General features: G+C 42.5%; 4 protein-coding genes across 5 annotated transcripts; 1 reads left to right on the forward strand and 3 right to left on the reverse strand.

Moving 5' to 3' along the window:
* Positions 1–3952: 3952 nt before the first annotated feature.
* Positions 3953–5999, reverse strand: LOC103999579 (polyubiquitin). Its single transcript, XM_009421365.3, has 2 exons — positions 5843–5999; positions 3953–5329 (listed from the first exon to the last, which is right to left on the reverse strand). The coding sequence occupies exons 1-2, from the start codon at positions 5930–5932 to the stop codon at positions 4184–4186; spliced, it is 1236 nt and encodes a 411-aa protein (XP_009419640.3). The 5' UTR covers positions 5933–5999; the 3' UTR covers positions 3953–4183.
* A 603-nt stretch (positions 6000–6602) lies between these two features.
* Positions 6603–11123, reverse strand: LOC135648618 (glutamate receptor 3.5-like). Of its 2 annotated transcripts, XM_065166461.1 has the most exons (7): positions 10916–11123; positions 10484–10795; positions 8982–10330; positions 8626–8903; positions 8252–8283; positions 7733–8139; positions 6603–7231 (listed from the first exon to the last, which is right to left on the reverse strand). In XM_065166461.1, exons 2-7 carry the CDS (start codon positions 10755–10757, stop codon positions 6782–6784), a joined length of 2790 nt encoding a protein of 929 aa, XP_065022533.1. In that variant the 5' UTR covers positions 10758–10795; positions 10916–11123; the 3' UTR covers positions 6603–6781. The 2 variants fall into 2 exon arrangements, with proteins under 2 accessions (XP_065022533.1, XP_065022532.1); XM_065166460.1 differs by having other exon boundaries at positions 10484–11123.
* A 3316-nt stretch (positions 11124–14439) lies between these two features.
* Positions 14440–15466, forward strand: LOC135648622 (glucan endo-1,3-beta-D-glucosidase-like). Its single transcript, XM_065166471.1, has 4 exons — positions 14440–14567; positions 14687–14715; positions 14877–15111; positions 15190–15466. The coding sequence occupies exons 1-4, from the start codon at positions 14507–14509 to the stop codon at positions 15213–15215; spliced, it is 351 nt and encodes a 116-aa protein (XP_065022543.1). The 5' UTR covers positions 14440–14506; the 3' UTR covers positions 15216–15466.
* LOC135648621 (protein LHCP TRANSLOCATION DEFECT-like) lies at positions 15440–16625 on the reverse strand. Its single transcript, XM_065166470.1, has 2 exons — positions 15963–16625; positions 15440–15875 (listed from the first exon to the last, which is right to left on the reverse strand). The coding sequence occupies exons 1-2, from the start codon at positions 16242–16244 to the stop codon at positions 15618–15620; spliced, it is 540 nt and encodes a 179-aa protein (XP_065022542.1). The 5' UTR covers positions 16245–16625; the 3' UTR covers positions 15440–15617.
* Positions 16626–16712: the final 87 nt, after the last annotated feature.

Raw genomic sequence — 16712 nt, forward strand, 5'->3', positions numbered from 1 at the left:
GTTTTGTTTCCGGCGCCACTCTATCGCCGGAGACACCGAGGTGACCGTTCGAGTAAATAGCTTATAGAAGTAGGGTTGCAACCATGTTGACATGATGATTGCACACATTTAGCTTCAGTGATTCTTCTACTTGTTGCCCCGCATTCGTATGAGAATTCTTGGATGATTACTCATGATGCATTTCTGAAGGTATGAGAGCAGGTGGGAAGTGATGGGAGCCACAGACAACACAAAATTCTCTTTAAGAACACACGCACTTGTCGCCGATGTATCAAATCCAAAAGTCTTAATTGTTCTCCATCGATGGTTGAATCAAACTGCATCACTCTCATCATTTTGTCCATAGCTTTATAGTTCAACTGAGTTGTAGCCCATTTGGAAAGCTACCAAATGTGTTGTAGTTCACATGAAAATTAAAGTTCATAGAGCTTACTAATAAACCTCTGCATGTGGGAAGCAAAAGCTAAGCTGCAAAAGGAGATGCGAGCATTTGCATTACATATTAGTATAGAAATGTTGCTCTAATGCATCGACATCATGACTAAACATACAGATAAATTGCAGTGATCATAGCATTAGAACAAAACTTCAAAACATTAGACACCCACGATTCACACTGCTCTCCCATTCTCCAATTATGATTGGACGGACTGTAGTGTTCACAGGAGAAGCTTTGTGAGTAGATGACCCTCATGTACATGTCTCTTCTCAAAGGAGCTTCCATGCGGTAACTTGAACAATGGGAGAGCTTCTGACGCACGTCTATTGGCATTCCATCTGCTTTCCACTGAGACAGACCTAACAGCTTGCAGAGCATAGGGATCAAATTCCATGCTTCAGAACAGGAAAAGAGAGGCGACATAAAGTACAGCAGATGAAGAAATGATCTTTCATGGAACAAAGACAATTGCTTATGTTTGCTAAATCCTAGTTTAAATACCCAAGCACCGTTAAATTCGATCATAGGGGGCAAATCTTGTGATCGAGAAAGCACAATGCTTTTCTTTAGTTTCAGGACCGAATGCTCCTTCGTTCACAAAGTAGATGCATGTTGGCCAACTCCAGTCTAATACACGAGTCATTATACCTTCCTTTGATGTGCGTACAGCACCTCAAAGCCATCTGCGGGCCACACTTTATTCTGTTCCCTCAATTCTCGAGCTCTATCAGCAACTTCTGAAGAAGAAAGTTATGCCATTCGTTGAAGCATTCCGCTCTGTTTCTCATGAACTCCAACTTCTGCACAAGCAAGGTTCCAGATCTTCATGCTTCAGGTCTCGTAAAACCTTTATGTACCTTATCCTGGTTACCAGGATTTGGGGCCTCTAACGAGATGTTGACAAACATGAATCTCTTGGTATCCCACCAAGGTAAGGCTATCATGAATAAAGCTAATGATCAGACAACTACCGGTGTATCCACACAAATTAGAAGAAATTTACATCACAAATCAGAAATATATGTGAAATTGGGTAGCAGCAACCTGCAAAAGGTATGGTAGCTTGGAATTGCTGACTGATACATGGTTTTCTTCCCTTCCCTATTGTAAATATTATATCACTTAGGGTCGACAAAGTTTTGTTAGATTGCATGCATGCATTAACATGGCAAAGGGTGATACAAACTGCAGAACAATTCAGCAGCGTGAAGTAAAGCAATTCACTTGGATTTCCTTTAAGTGGTACCTAGTGGAGCCACTCTTAGCAAAACACTCACTTTCGACGAGATCAATTACGTAAGTTACAAGATGAGTGATGAGACATCTGACACGTTACATACTATTTTTTTTTATAATTATTTATTATAATTTTTTTTCATTTTATGTTGTCCGTTACACATGTTGATGGATCTATGTATTGAGAATTAGATTATGATAAGATCATAATAATAAGATTGATTCACCTTTAAATACAAATCCTAAATAATCTTAGTCATAGGTTGCTTGAGAGATACATTGAGATAATTGGATAAATTGGTGCGTTGTATACCCGTTTATATGATGGAGGCGGTTAATCTCATAACTACTTGTATGAAGACACTAGGGATACCATGCAAGTGGTTATTGGAGAATGAGTTAACTGATTAATCCACTGATGAAATGCTAAATGGTTGATGTGTTGAATTCCGGATTTTGATGATGATATTAATTGATGAGTTTACGATATAATCTATATTTTAAGAAAAGTGATGCAAAGGACTAACTTTGATTATGAAAAGGCAAAACAATTCAAGCAGAAGAATCAGATGTTGAGCTGAAGTTAGAGATCAGGCATCGGGCCGGAAGAATTGGACATGCATCAAGATCGGACGTTGTGAGAGTCAACATGCCGATAGATTGAGCAATACGTCGAGAGTTTGAATGAACCAATGATATGTCGGACAACACAAGATTATATGTTTTGTAATCATTTAAGTCATGATCATCGTAGTTTTAGATCTTAATTGAGTTAGATTCAAGTGTAATAATGTTAACTCAATTAACGGTCCATTAGAATTGATTTGAGCTCATTTGGAGGCCTATTTAGTGACCCAAAGATTGAGTCAAGCGGTGGAACCACCTATGAGTTGGAAAAGTCAAAAGCACACTTTTCCAAGCTGTTCGGTGATAGTACCATCCAGACTAGATGATGATACCTTCAGCATTAATGTTGGCAAATGACGGTATCGCCCAAGCTGGTGGTAGTACCGCTAGAGCCCCGTCTTCGAGGCTCTACTAAACGGTGGTACCGCTCAGCACAACGATGGTACCGCTCATATCCGGAATACTCAGAAATTTAAATTTTTGGCTTCATTTTTTAAGTCATTTGGGGCCTATAAATACCTCACTTATCCGTGCTGAGAAGACACAATAAAGAGTGAACTAAAATGCTAGTGAATCAAAGTTGTAATCTTGAAAAGCGTCGAGAGTTCCTCTCATTTTTTTCAAAAGTTTAGAATTCTATCTAAGGGAGGTATGAGACTCATAAATATTTTCTCCTAAACTTGTAAAAAGGAGAAAGAGTTGTAAGAGAGTAGTTAGACTTTACCCATTGAAAGAAGATCGTTAGTGAATACCGATGGCCTCGACGAAAGAGGAATCGAGAGTGGACGTAGGTTACGATGACCGAACCACTATAAACTCGATTTACATTTATATTATGCTTTTCATTGTAATTGATTATTGATTTAACTATCTACTACTCTTATTTGCACTTTAAGTTTAAACGCATTTTCGATATGATTTTATAGTTCAAAATTTTCAAATGAATGTTTTTACGAAAATACTAATTCACCCCTTAGTGTCGAAATGGTCATAACATGATGATACATCATTGTCAGACAGTGATTCTGTCTTCCTAGTGGTAGATTCGGTCATTAAACTTGAGACGTGGATTCGGTCATTAAACTTGAGACACCAAAGACGTCATATATGAGTAGTCTTCCTAGTGGTAGATTCGGTCATTAAACTTGAGACGTGGATTCGGTCATTAAACTTGAGACACCAAAGATGTCATATATGAGTACTCAACTCTTTGATGCTAAACTTATAAGTCTGGAAGTTCTCTTTGATGCTGAACTTATAAGTCTGGAAGTTTACTCCACTCTTTGATGCTGAAAGTTGAGTGTTGATAAAAGATAACCCACTCTTGGTGTTATGAGATTAGATGAAAATCTAATAAAAAGATCTACTACCCAATATAATATGATAAATTTAGAATGATCTATAGAAAACGAAATAAACAGACTAAATTTTTTTTAACAATCACCTCCTATACACTTTACATTATGCTTTTGAATAGAATGAATATCTTCGTACTCATGATCTAAACAAAATATTTCAATACCAAAAAAACTCCCTTGAAAAGTTTTCACCTGTGTTGATCGAACACCACTGAAAACACATAATTAATTGGATACATTAAATATATAAAACAGCAGCAGCAACATCAGCATCAGCATCGTATATTAGCAATTCAAGCAAGAGAAGGGCAGCAGCAGTAGATAAAAACATAATGGCACTGACACAAGTTATAGAACACCAGAGACTCACAAGGCAACCATAGACATTACACCAAACATAGATGTCAACAATACATGCCAACGATACCATTGCTTATTCCTTCAGACCTCCGATAGGACTTCCACGCACACCAACAGAGAGAACTAAGACAGCAAAGCAGCGGACACATACAGCCCAAAAGGGTTAGTGACCCCCGCGGAGGCGGAGCACCAGGTGAAGGGTGGATTCCTTCTGAATGTTGTAATCTGCCAGGGTGCGCCCGTCCTCCAGCTGCTTCCCAGCAAAGATCAGCCTCTGCTGATCCGGTGGAATCCCCTCCTTGTCCTGGATCTTTGCCTTGACATTATCAATCGTGTCCGAGCTCTCCACCTCCAAGGTAATGGTCTTCCCTGTGAGCGTCTTAACAAAGATCTGCATGCCACCCCTAAGTCTCAGCACAAGGTGAAGGGTAGACTCCTTCTGAATGTTGTAATCTGCCAGGGTGCGGCCATCCTCAAGCTGCTTGCCGGCAAAGATGAGCCTTTGCTGGTCCGGGGGAATACCCTCCTTGTCCTGAATCTTGGCCTTTACATTGTCGATGGTGTCCGAGCTCTCCACCTCAAGGGTGATGGTCTTCCCAGTCAAAGTCTTGACGAAGATTTGCATGCCACCACGGAGGCGGAGGACAAGGTGGAGGGTGGACTCCTTCTGGATGTTGTAATCAGCCAAGGTGCGGCCATCCTCGAGCTGCTTGCCGGCAAAGATGAGCCTCTGCTGGTCGGGGGGAATGCCCTCCTTATCCTGAATCTTGGCCTTGACATTGTCAATGGTGTCAGAACTCTCCACCTCGAGGGTGATGGTCTTGCCAGTCAAGGTCTTGACGAAGATTTGCATGCCACCACGGAGGCGGAGGACAAGGTGGAGGGTGGACTCCTTCTGGATGTTGTAATCAGCCAAGGTGCGGCCATCCTCGAGCTGCTTGCCAGCAAAGATGAGCCTCTGCTGGTCGGGGGGAATGCCCTCCTTATCCTGAATCTTAGCCTTGACATTGTCAATGGTGTCAGAACTCTCCACCTCGAGGGTGATGGTCTTGCCAGTCAAGGTCTTGACAAAGATTTGCATGCCACCACGAAGGCGAAGTACGAGGTGGAGGGTGGACTCCTTCTGGATGTTGTAATCCGCAAGGGTCCGGCCATCCTCAAGTTGCTTACCGGCAAAGATCAGCCTTTGCTGGTCTGGAGGGATTCCCTCTTTGTCCTGGATCTTAGCCTTCACATTGTCGATGGTGTCAGAGGATTCAACCTCAAGGGTGATGGTCTTGCCAGTGAGAGTTTTAACAAAGATCTGCATCTGATCAAAGAGATAAAAGAAGAAAGGAGTCAGAAAACAACCATCAGATCTAATACACAAAAAAGGACTAGTGGACTAACAACAATTGATCAGATCTGAGACGGATCATGCAAAGTGTACAAGAAAAAAAATGAATGACCTAAAATTAAAATCAACCATTTCGACTAAATGATCAAAAGCGACACATCAATATGCTTCAAATCTGAGACGAAGCTTCCTACAAAAAAACATATGCAAGACGTGGTAGATCGTGTCACAACAATATAAAGAATCGACCTTTATAGAACAACTAACATATCACAAAAAAGAAAATCGCAAACGACTACCAAATCTCTCAAAGGAGTCGGCAAAGAATCAGACAATTGTTAACAACAACATCAATAAAATAGAAAGAAAACGATTGATCTACCCCTTCATCCATTAACATCGAAGCTACAGAAAAAAAATTAAAAAAAAGGCAAAGAAAGGGCTTAAAAAGGGAAACACTCTAACAAGGCATAGGCGAAAACATACCTTGAAGCAAAGGAAGAAAACTTGCAAGCCTTTCGACAATATTGAATAGAGCGCATTGAGATCGGCCTGAGGAGCCTTATTTATAGCCATCTTCTGGCGTGAGATTACCTACCGGTGATGTTACCAAAAAAGAGTTCAGCCAGTGATCGCCGCACAAGTGGACGGACGATATAAGAGACGTATCCTGCTAGCGCAAGGTAGGACGTCGCTGTCGGCATAACGTGCATCTGTCTATTCCCACATTTCAGTTCTTCACTCACGCGTGGGTCCATGTTTCTTCGCCAACCAGCAAGCTGGTAGCTGAGGCGAGCATTACTCTCTCGTGGCACGGGTGCCGTTCAAAGATAACGGCGTTGCATTCGAGAAGGCATTCGTCCGTTGCCAGATTTTTCCCGAGTACGCCAGAGGTGACCGCACGCCGAAGAAATCACATGCGCGTGCCCATGGGCAGGCGTTAGGCTTCCATCTCGGATGCCACCGCTATGGGCCCCGTTGGTTTGGCGATCGGACAAAACGTCATGTGGGACCCAGCATGTTTAGTCCTTCTCCGATCCCTCCTGGACTAGTTGGGTATCCGCGTGGGATGTAAGAGTAGTGTTTCCTTTACCTGCGATCCTTGATGATGGGCTGCGGTAAGAAGAGACGACGTAGCAATTCCACGACATGCTCACTCTTTTCATCAAAAGAAGACGATCATCTTTTGTGCAGCTTAAATTTCCTTTGATTTTGTTGCAGCTACATATCGAGTTACATCCAGCACTAGAAAATATGTATGTTCTGGATTGCTTTATAAGAGATTCAAGACAAATTAAGAACTCGCACTTTGTGAAACAGTCACAGTCGCAGTCTTCATCAAGTCTACCAAGTAATCGCATTTCCTAATGCAAAATAGCTGATGTTCTTTTGGTAAGAAAGATTGCTGCATCTTCTTACCACGTTCTATGAAGATGGCAGCGAATGCCCGTCATCCGAAGTTGGAGGACCATTTTGTGTACCACTCGGTTTTTTCGTGATGACTTTGTTGATTTCTTCTTCCTTCATGTCGAAGAAGCGAATCAAAGCCTTGATGCTCTTTAACTTGCATAGGGCATGTTGGCTTCCGTCGATTTCTCTGGGCTTGTCGACCTCTGCGCTTCTGTACATGGCATACTGATAGCATACCTTTATGCAGAAAAGGATGAGAGCAAGAAAACACACGATGCCACTGAGGAGGAAGAGACCCCAGAAGCTACTGAGACTTAGCCGGTTCGCTTCTTCTTCAACACCTTGGGAAGGACATCCAGCACGCGACAACCATTTCTCGTGGATCGTCTGGAGATCGCCATTCTCGGACAGTGCCAGGATTGCGGTGGACAAGTCAACCGCAAGAGGAGAGTCCCTCTGGAATGCCTGTCGGAGAATGAAAATTGAAGTCCACATTAAAATTCTATAGATTCGACAAAACTGTATCCGCACAAAGGATATTGCATGACAGACTGACTACATCGTACTAATCGATTCTTGGTTGAACTTATTTCATGAAAGTAGCCTTCAGAAATATCGAGTAGAGGTTCACATCTCGACTATTGTCGTAATGTAAAGCTTCACTTTTCACACAAGAAGATGATAGAGATTTGCTTGGGAGTTCATTATTTGCACTTGTCATGTTTGTTTGTTCGTCTTCGTAGCCATATAACAATGAAGACTTGCTAAGACTTTTTGTTGTCTATCAATTCTGAATCTCTAAGAGAATCTGAAATGAAGAAAACAGTTCAAATGATACTGGAATTGCTCTTAAAAGAAAAGAGTAATGCTTCGAGTGCCAATGAATCCTGAGCTGCTGTTACCATAAAGATGTGTTGATGTTAACAGAGGGTAACGATGCTTGCATTCTTGGATCGAGATACTTACAAATCCCCATCCATTTTTGGTGAACTCTTGACCCACGATCTTGAACTGGCAGTAGGCAGACAAGAAGATCTCGACGTATGGAATCTCATCGACGATGGCTGCCACACCACCACCCTTTGGCCCCAGCCGGAGAGCCCTAGCATACTCTGCAGGGGAGTTCAGAGGTACGAGTCTGGACGCAGGAATGTTGAGCTCTTCTATCATGTAATTCCTCGAAAACTTCCCCTTCTGGTAGCCAATAGGTTCAGAGGACGAGAGCAAGCTGTCAAGCCCAGTAATCCCTGATGAGAGCTGTTGAACTGTGAGGATTGACGTCAAGCTGGCTGTGTAGCTCGAGTTGATAATTAGGACTACGAACATCCATACTATCAACACGAATCGCCCGAGCGTACTGACTGTGTTCTCCCCTGCACAATTTTCACACACAAAAACTCGTAAATGTATGTTGGAGCTAATTTGTACCAATAATTAGGAAATGGTTGTTTAAATTGTATCAGACGTATCGTGAATCTCACTTACTATGTGCGAAAAACATTGTTGAGAAGCTAAACCTGCATGGTGGACAGGGTAGAAAGAATTAGTGAGTGTTCATCATATTTTCTTGGAAGAACAGAGAATTAGCCTACAACTTGGAACTATAAAAAGCCTCAGAAGATGGTATCTATCTATCTGCAGAACATGTGGATCCAACAAGCTGAGCAGATTGCATTTAGACAAATGGTTTTCGACTGTTGAATTTACCATGCTTGCCTCATGACAAACTTGAAACCAGAGAAAGAAGAAATCATTTTGCCATGGCTATTTTCCACATTGAAACCGGACAAATATACCTTGTATGAACACTGTATAAAGCTGGCATTTTGAGGAAGAGGGAAGCAGTGAAGCACACTCACCAGAACATGGTCGCGATCTGTTTTCTCGGTGCTCCACGGAACTCCGGGTTGCTCCGATGCTCAAGAGTCCAAACGACAGCGCCCACCAGGAAAAAGAAAGCTCCGATGACACACCACATCTTCACTGTGAATGGTTTCAGGAAGGCCCAAGCATTCGAGCTACTCTCTCGGAGGCGAGTGACTATGACCAGTCCTGACTCGATGTACGGCTGCGTAAAATCCACGATTCTCGTTCTGTTTCTCACGATCGCAATGTCCCCTACGGCAGCATCGAGTTCCTGAAGAGAGAAGAATCAAGAACGTCATCCAGGGGTACCAGTAGAATGAAGTGGACAGAAACAGTGAGAAGTACTTGCATTTCGAGCAACCATGCTCACGATATCGTCGTAATTTGGATTCTGAGAACCATCTCCGATGACTATAAACTTGCACGGAACTGGGTAAGGCAGCAGCTTAACCGCGGCATTGAATACATCGATGCAGAAGCCACTCGGATCGGTTGAGTTGGAACTGCCCCACACAATCTCTTTGAAGCTTGCTTTGTTAGGAACGCCAATCCTCAGCGGCTTGCCATTGTTGGGGAACACCCAACCACGAGGCTGCGTCGTTGTCTCACCGGGCCACACAACACCGTGGAGCTGCCGCTGAACAGGGGTGGACGCATTGGGTGGCTGCATGTACAAGACTTCGGGGGAAAGGACTGAAAGGCCAGAGTAATTGGACCAGTACCCGATCAACCGAGGCCCTGTTCCTTCGATGTTGAGAATGTCGTACGCCGGTCGAACGAGGTTTCGATCTGAATCGAACTGCAGTCGTCCAGATACGCCTGTGAAGTTTGTGAGCAGCAGTTGATGAAGCAGACGCTCGCCTCCGTCGAAAACTCGCAGCGTCGCCAAGCGGAGGGAGCTGCCCTTGGCATCGTGCAGCCGAGGATCAACGGAGAAATTTATGATCTGTCCTGCACTCAGAAATCGGTCGATAGCACGAGCGACCAACCAGACCGAGTCGTAAGCATACAATCCATAGCTGTTCAAGCTCGCCGTGGTGTTTCCTTCCTGGATCACGCTCTTCCATCTCGACGTCAATCGTCTCTTGAGGTCAGACTCCGGGGTGTGGTGGCGGAGAACGATGACTCCTTGCACGAGGCTCATGGTGCTCGGATCCTCCGTCCCGAACGAATCCAAATCTGAAGCAAGCCAATCAGTAGCTATCCACACGTATCCGGTGCCCATCATCCCCATATTCTTGGCCAGGGAGAAGACGCTGAGGCCGGAGTCAGGGTTGACATGGACGACGTAGACCCGAGACTCCATCAGATTGACGCCCGCCAGCAGATCACGGATCACGTCGGAGTCGGCACCGGGAGGGAAGCCGGCCTTGTACGAGATCTTGGACCTCTTCCTCGCGAGTGCATCGCCGAGCGCTATCACGCCTCCCCTGCCGTAGTGATCGTCGACATAGATGGCCGTCACCTCCCTCCACCCGAAGTGTTCGACCAAGTCCGCAACGGCATTCATCTGGAAGTAATCACTGTGGGTTGTTCGAATGAAGTAGGGGAATTCAAGTGGAGTAAGGGTCGGATCCGTGGCAGCAAACGATAAGAGCGGCACGTGAAGCTCGTTGACGACGTGGGAGATGACATGGCCAATGCCTGAGGACTGCGGACCGACGACCGCGACCACTTTCTTCTCCATCAGTTGCAAGGCTGCATCGGTGTGATGGATAAATGGTGCAAAATATGATGAGAATTAAGAGAAATTAAAGCAAGAACGGCACAAGAAAACTCGTGATGATCACGCGTCCTCTTTAAGCAGCTGAGCAGGGAAAAACAATATCATCAACCAAATCCTGAGTTCACCTTCCACTGTTCCGACGAAGCCGCTGCAGTTGGTGTCTTGTGTGATCACGTTCAGCGTCGTCCCCGCCAGGATTGTGGAGTCCGCGTTGACATCCTCGGCGGCGAGCTCGATCCCGATCATGGCGGCCCTTCCAATGGTGGAATTATAGGTGAAAAGGGCACCGATGTTCACCATGGTGGGCTTCGAGGAGGAACTGGGTCCGTTGCCAATCTGACACACAGCTCCATGTAGACCAAGCAAGAACCACATGGCAAGCAGTGAAGCCGAGGCCATGGTCTCCGAGAGAACCAATAGGATTGTTGCCTTGCTTTCTGTTCTTGATTATAACATGTGAAAGTGTTGCTCAAAAGAACTGCTAATCTAACGTGAAATCTTATAAGAAAAGATCGAAGGGAGGAGATGTTTGAGGGATAAGAAAGCACAAAGAGGACCTGAAACCTCCTCTTTTGGCTGTGGGGGGAGCAGGGAAGTTTCAGAGCATGGACTGATGAGAAGTAAAGAATTGCATGCCTCCTTGCTTTCCCATGTGCTTGGAGAATCCCTTCTTTATAGGCTTGGAAAACAGGGAAAGAACCATACTTCACTTTTCAAAACAAGTCTCTCTCTCTCTCTCTCTCTCTTGAATCAGTGCCTTGTACAGAGATAATATTCCATTTCTGAAGGGAGAAGGTTATCATCTCAAATGTTATGGAGAAGAAGAGGTGGGCAGGATTGTCTTCATGTCATTGTCACAAAAGCATATGATGCCCACTGCATGATTTAGAATGAATGCCACAGCACTGATGCCTCTGATATTCTCATTACAAATAATAATGTCCAATTCCCAAAATCATGAATTCCATGACAATGTTTGTGAGAAATCTCAACTCAATGGCTTTTTTTCTCTTTTGATTTTGTTGCCACTTCTGCTCTGAATACTTTTCTTCTCTCATCTGAACCATGCTAAGGCATGCAACACATGAGAAAAAGATACACAGTAGGCTACAGGTGGAAAAGACACTGAGATCAGAAAGATGTCAAGTGAAACTTTGTGGTTATTCTTCTAGAGGATTTTTATCTAGTTCTTAGCCCACTACAACTATCTCATGCACTTTCTCTAAATCATTTTAAGAATATGTCCATGGTAAGTGGATTCCAAAAGAATATATAATATTGCTGGGACTAAATGGAGGGAGAAAACACTTGCCACTACAAAGATTGATGTTGGCTTAAGAGGCACTTGGAACCATAATTTCCACCTCAAATGAAATGTCCATTTCTCACATGTTTGCCACTCATCCATAGGGAATATCGATATATTTTTTTTTATCATAATTTTGTAGGTTTGCTTAAAATAAAAAGTATCTTTAGATATTAATTGTGTCTGAGAATAAATGCTTCCACTAAAATTGGTGGTTTCAAGAAATTTATACTACACAAACAATTAATGAAGGTTTTGTAAAATGCAATTCAGAATATTAAATTAAAACTACACAAGTAATAGGTCAATCCATTCATGTGGCATATAGATAATTTTCTTCATCAAGAATTGACTGATTGATTGACATAGAAGATTAGTGTTCTATGATGTGCTGCTATTGTTTTTTTTATCCAGAATGTTCAAGTGTGGCACCAAAAGAATGTTCAAGTGCAATGTTAATTGTCTAAGATAAATAAAATATCATACACTTTTTGAAGGAATATAAATGCGATTGTGAAAGAAAAGAGATGGAGAGAGGAACCTACCATGAGGATGCCTATAAATATATTAGATAAGGACAATCTACTTGCTGCTGGCTACACCTTTTGTTCTCTCCCTCATGGGTTCCCATGAGACAAGAACAACTAAAGGTTTGTTCAGATTAGTTTCAAAGATGGAAGAGATTTAAGATTGATTCATAAAATAATAATAAATATATTATTATTAATTTAAATTTAAATTTCATCGATGATAATTTTATTAAATTGTGTCATGACAATTGATATCTAGATTGATAGTATTGAGACATATATCATGTTACGATTTGATCTAGATAGAAAACGTAAAAAGAGTTTGTCATGTCGATTAAAATTGATTTATAAAAATCTGATAAATACACTACTATACTACTATTAATTAAAATTAAAATTGATAAGTTAATTATCTCATCAAATCATATCATTTTAGATGTCCTTATAATTTGGATGTAATTAAAAAAAAAAGGTGAACTTTGATATAATAATAAGATTGTTGATTTAAAAGGGCCTTATTTTTTTTATTATTCATATTAATTTTATCTACATCCATATTAAAACAAGTTACAATTTAGTTCTATTTGTCCCAATCTTTCTTTCTTTTTTGGGTTAAATGAAAGCAGGAAACATAAGGAATCTAAAGTTATTCCCTTATAACCACATTGAATTGAGAAGACTGCAGTGTGATGCTTGTGCTAATTATTATAAGAATGTTTCATGTAACAAAAAAGTAATTATTTCAGATTAAGATGACTGTACATACACTATTTTATAGTGAATATTCACAAAGTTCAATAATGATGATTAATGAAATTATTATCAAATATGATAATAATAATAATAATAATTTAATCCACTTTTATCCTTTGGATTAAATGATAGTCCTATAATATAAAAAGCTATAACTTCATATTGTGATACCCATAGAGTTTTTCCAAGGGTTGTTCATGTTCTTCTTATTGCCAAGTGTTAATGGAATTGTATAGTGGCTACTGACAAATCATTATCATATATTTAAAATGGATTGCATCCCCTACTGTCCATATTTAAAGTGCTATAACTTCAGATTGTGATACCCACATAGTTAAATGGAAAATGCATAAAATATTTATGATTAATATCCATGAAATTGAATAACTGGGGCCTTGTGGGTTGTTCTTGTTCTTCTTGTTGCCAAGTGTTAATGGAATTGTATGGTGACTACTAACAAATCATTATCACATATTTAAAATGGATTGCATCCCCTACTGTCCAAATGTCTGTCCAAGCATATTCTAATCAAACATGTGTTGGAGGTGGATCCAATGTCTTGAAGTTGAACTGTTGGAAACCTAGATTTAATAACCTAAACCTAGATGCAAACTTGAAGATAGACCTTACTTGACCATATCATCAATCTACTGCTGCATTAGGCTGATCATATCAGACCAACCTGGGCCATAACTTGGTATTCCTGAAGGTTTTGCAGGCCATGTCCTCCTCTCCCTACCACAGAGACCATAAGGAATAGGTGCAAATGGAGAAGTTTGACACATCAGGCAACATCCCCTTCTTTACAATGCCTTGCTCAAAGAGTCTTTACCTCTGGGAATCAACCATGAATGTTGATCTCAATATAGCTTTTGGGAAATGGTTCCACTCATGTTGCTTCATTCCAGAGAAATTTTCACCAACTCTTGTAGCTGGTCTACTACTAATAGTAACCGGTCTGTGGTGCATGGAGATGAATATGAGCATGCGTTTTGCCATGGTGCCATGATAAATTCCTTGATCTCATAAAGCCACTTGAATGATACTTAAAAAAGACCTTCTAAATCATGCATGTTAGAATCATGTTTGTTGCAGCATGCAAGAGTGACTGCCATGGTAATCAGTGTCATTGTGTGAAATGATTCTTGCTAAGCCTTTTGTTATCAGAGAAGAAATTGCAGTAACCCTTTTCTTCGTTGTAGGAAAGCTATGGATTGACCTGTTCATCCAATGGTTAGGTTGTTCAAGATGGCATCCTTGCAGATGTGGAAGATGACACCAAGCTCCATATGGTAATTTGTTCCAGAAGGCAACTCTCTACACCATTTCAGAATTGCTTCAATGGTAAACATACTGTTTATGGTTCCCTCAAAACAAACATGTATGTTTTTGGGTTGCATCTTCCACTGGCATCCAGCCAGAGTCCAACCATGACATCAATAAAATTCAATTAGCATAAGAGTCACCAAGAGTGCTATATATAGCCATTGCCACCTTAACCAGTGAATCAAGAGCTGCATCATCAGAGTAGCTGAACTCTCTAGCTCTTGCTTCGCAGGATGGCTCCAGCACCTGTGAACCTGTGTCTTGTTCTTCTGCTACTTCTCTTCCTTAGCTCTGGTATGACAAAATTGTTTGTGATCTATCTCAAATGTATTTTACTGGATATCATTCTTCTGCATCCATTACAAGTTTAAGCTAGTCAGTAAGCTCACAGTTTTCTGATTGTTTTCTCTCAGGGGGAACTATCGACACAGTTGATGCCCAGGTGCGTACGAAACCAACCTCTCTGCAACAATTGATTTTACTGTTCTCTCTCTCTCATAATAAATTGACCCAAAAGAAAACCTAAATCACTTCTGAGCTCGAGTTTCCGGTGACTTCTCCATGTTTATCCTAAGTTGACTGCCCTGATTCTTGTCATTCCAGAAAACATGGTGCGTGGCCAAACCTTCAACCAGTGATACAGCTCTGAAGGACAACATCGAGTACGCCTGTTCTCAGGTCGACTGTAGCGTGACTGAAAGGGGAAAGCCCTGCTTCTACCCTGACACACTGATCTCCCATGCCTCGGTGGCCATGAACCTCTACTATCAATCCCGGGGGAGGAACCACTGGAACTGCTACTTCAATAACTCTGCCGTCACCACGGTCACTGATCCAAGTCAGTATGAGCTTCAACTTTCTTGTTTCTACTTGGTACTACAATTTTTCTCAAGGAGATTATATTGTTTGATTGCAGGTTATGGAGCCTGCAAGTATGCTTAGTAGAGGAAACTTCCCCGACCTATGGACTGCTGTGTGGTCAACCTACCAGTGATAGAATCATGACCTAGAACTGGGATTAAATAAAGACCACATCTGTTGATTAGCTGTCAATGTAAAGAGAAGCTCTTGTTGCCGCTTGCAGCAGTTCCTCCCTCTGTTTTCTATCTTCAGGTGGCACGCAATAGTCACATATGTAGTTGATAGAAAGTTTATGATGAACGATATATGAAACGCCGCAATGTCTACGATTAATTGCTTGTGACATACAACAACTGAATTAACAGGAATTATAATGCTGTTAAATGCACAAAAAGTTGCAGTTGACAGGAGATCAGAAGAGTAAGTTGACTAAGAAGCAGCAGAAAGAAAAGGTCACGAGATCGGGACTTGTGGATGCTTAATTCATAGTCTGCGCACAGAGAGCTGAAGGATGAGTTGCTTGATCTCGTCTCCGGCTGCCCTCTCCAAACCGGTCCTTCCCTCGCCATCTCTGACATCATACTTCGCACCTGCTCTCAGCAGCTCCTCTATCTTTGGCTTGTCTCCCTCCGACGCTGCCGCCATCAGCAAGATGTCCACAGGGTGAATCTTCTGGTCGAGGAGAGCTTCCATCTTATCGTACGAACCCTCGGCCGCAAGCATTCCCATGTGCTCGAAGTACTGCAGAAAGAGAAGATGACACAAACACTTCACGTTGTTTGCCTGTCCACAACACGATAAATGTGTGCCTTATTTCCGTGATGTCACCTGTTCGACGTCGTACCGGCTGAAATCATCGCGGGATTGGCTTCCGTAAATGCCGGCACCCTCGGCGTCGACGCCGGTGGCCGTGCCCGAACCAGCGTCGCAGGGCCCCACCTTGGCCCTCAGCCTGGATGCCATCAGCCAGCCCAAGCTTCTCCTGATGGCCAAAAACGGAGACCTCGGTCTCTCCACAGAACGAAGAGCAGTCGAAGAAGAAGAGGAGCTGTTGGTGGTGCCTAAGGAGGAAGAAGGGTAGAGATAAATGCTGCAAGGAATGGAAGCCATTGCTGTTCGAGGACCGGAAACAAGTGGATCAGAGGAGAGGAGGAGAACGAGATCGACTGGAGCAATAAAAGAGCGATCTTTGCTGCGTTCTTCACGTCCATATTAGTTACCGATTCCATTTATCCAGTCCGATTCCCAAGAGAGATGCACAGAATTCAGCGGCTGGATTCTCGAATCTGGATGCTGCGAATCCACAGATTGCTCCGCGGAAGCCACCCAAGCGACAAGCAGACCACTGGGGCTGTGGAAGTGCTGCGAGAACCGAGCTTCACTCCTGCGATCACAGGACTGAGGACGAGCCGGGAGGATACGGGTGATTCCGGATAAGGTTTCGGGTATACCTGTGGCTTATTATAACTTAGATAGCTCCGTAGCGAACACTTACAGAAGCAGTGAAAGCAGTTTTCGATGGCACTTTTGTAATAATTGCTCCTTTATTACACATCATATTGTAATTATATAACAATT

This window comes from Musa acuminata, chromosome BXJ3-9, assembly GCF_036884655.1.
Source record: "Musa acuminata AAA Group cultivar baxijiao chromosome BXJ3-9, Cavendish_Baxijiao_AAA, whole genome shotgun sequence".
In the NCBI taxonomy this organism is placed as follows: Eukaryota; Viridiplantae; Streptophyta; class Magnoliopsida; order Zingiberales; family Musaceae; genus Musa; species Musa acuminata.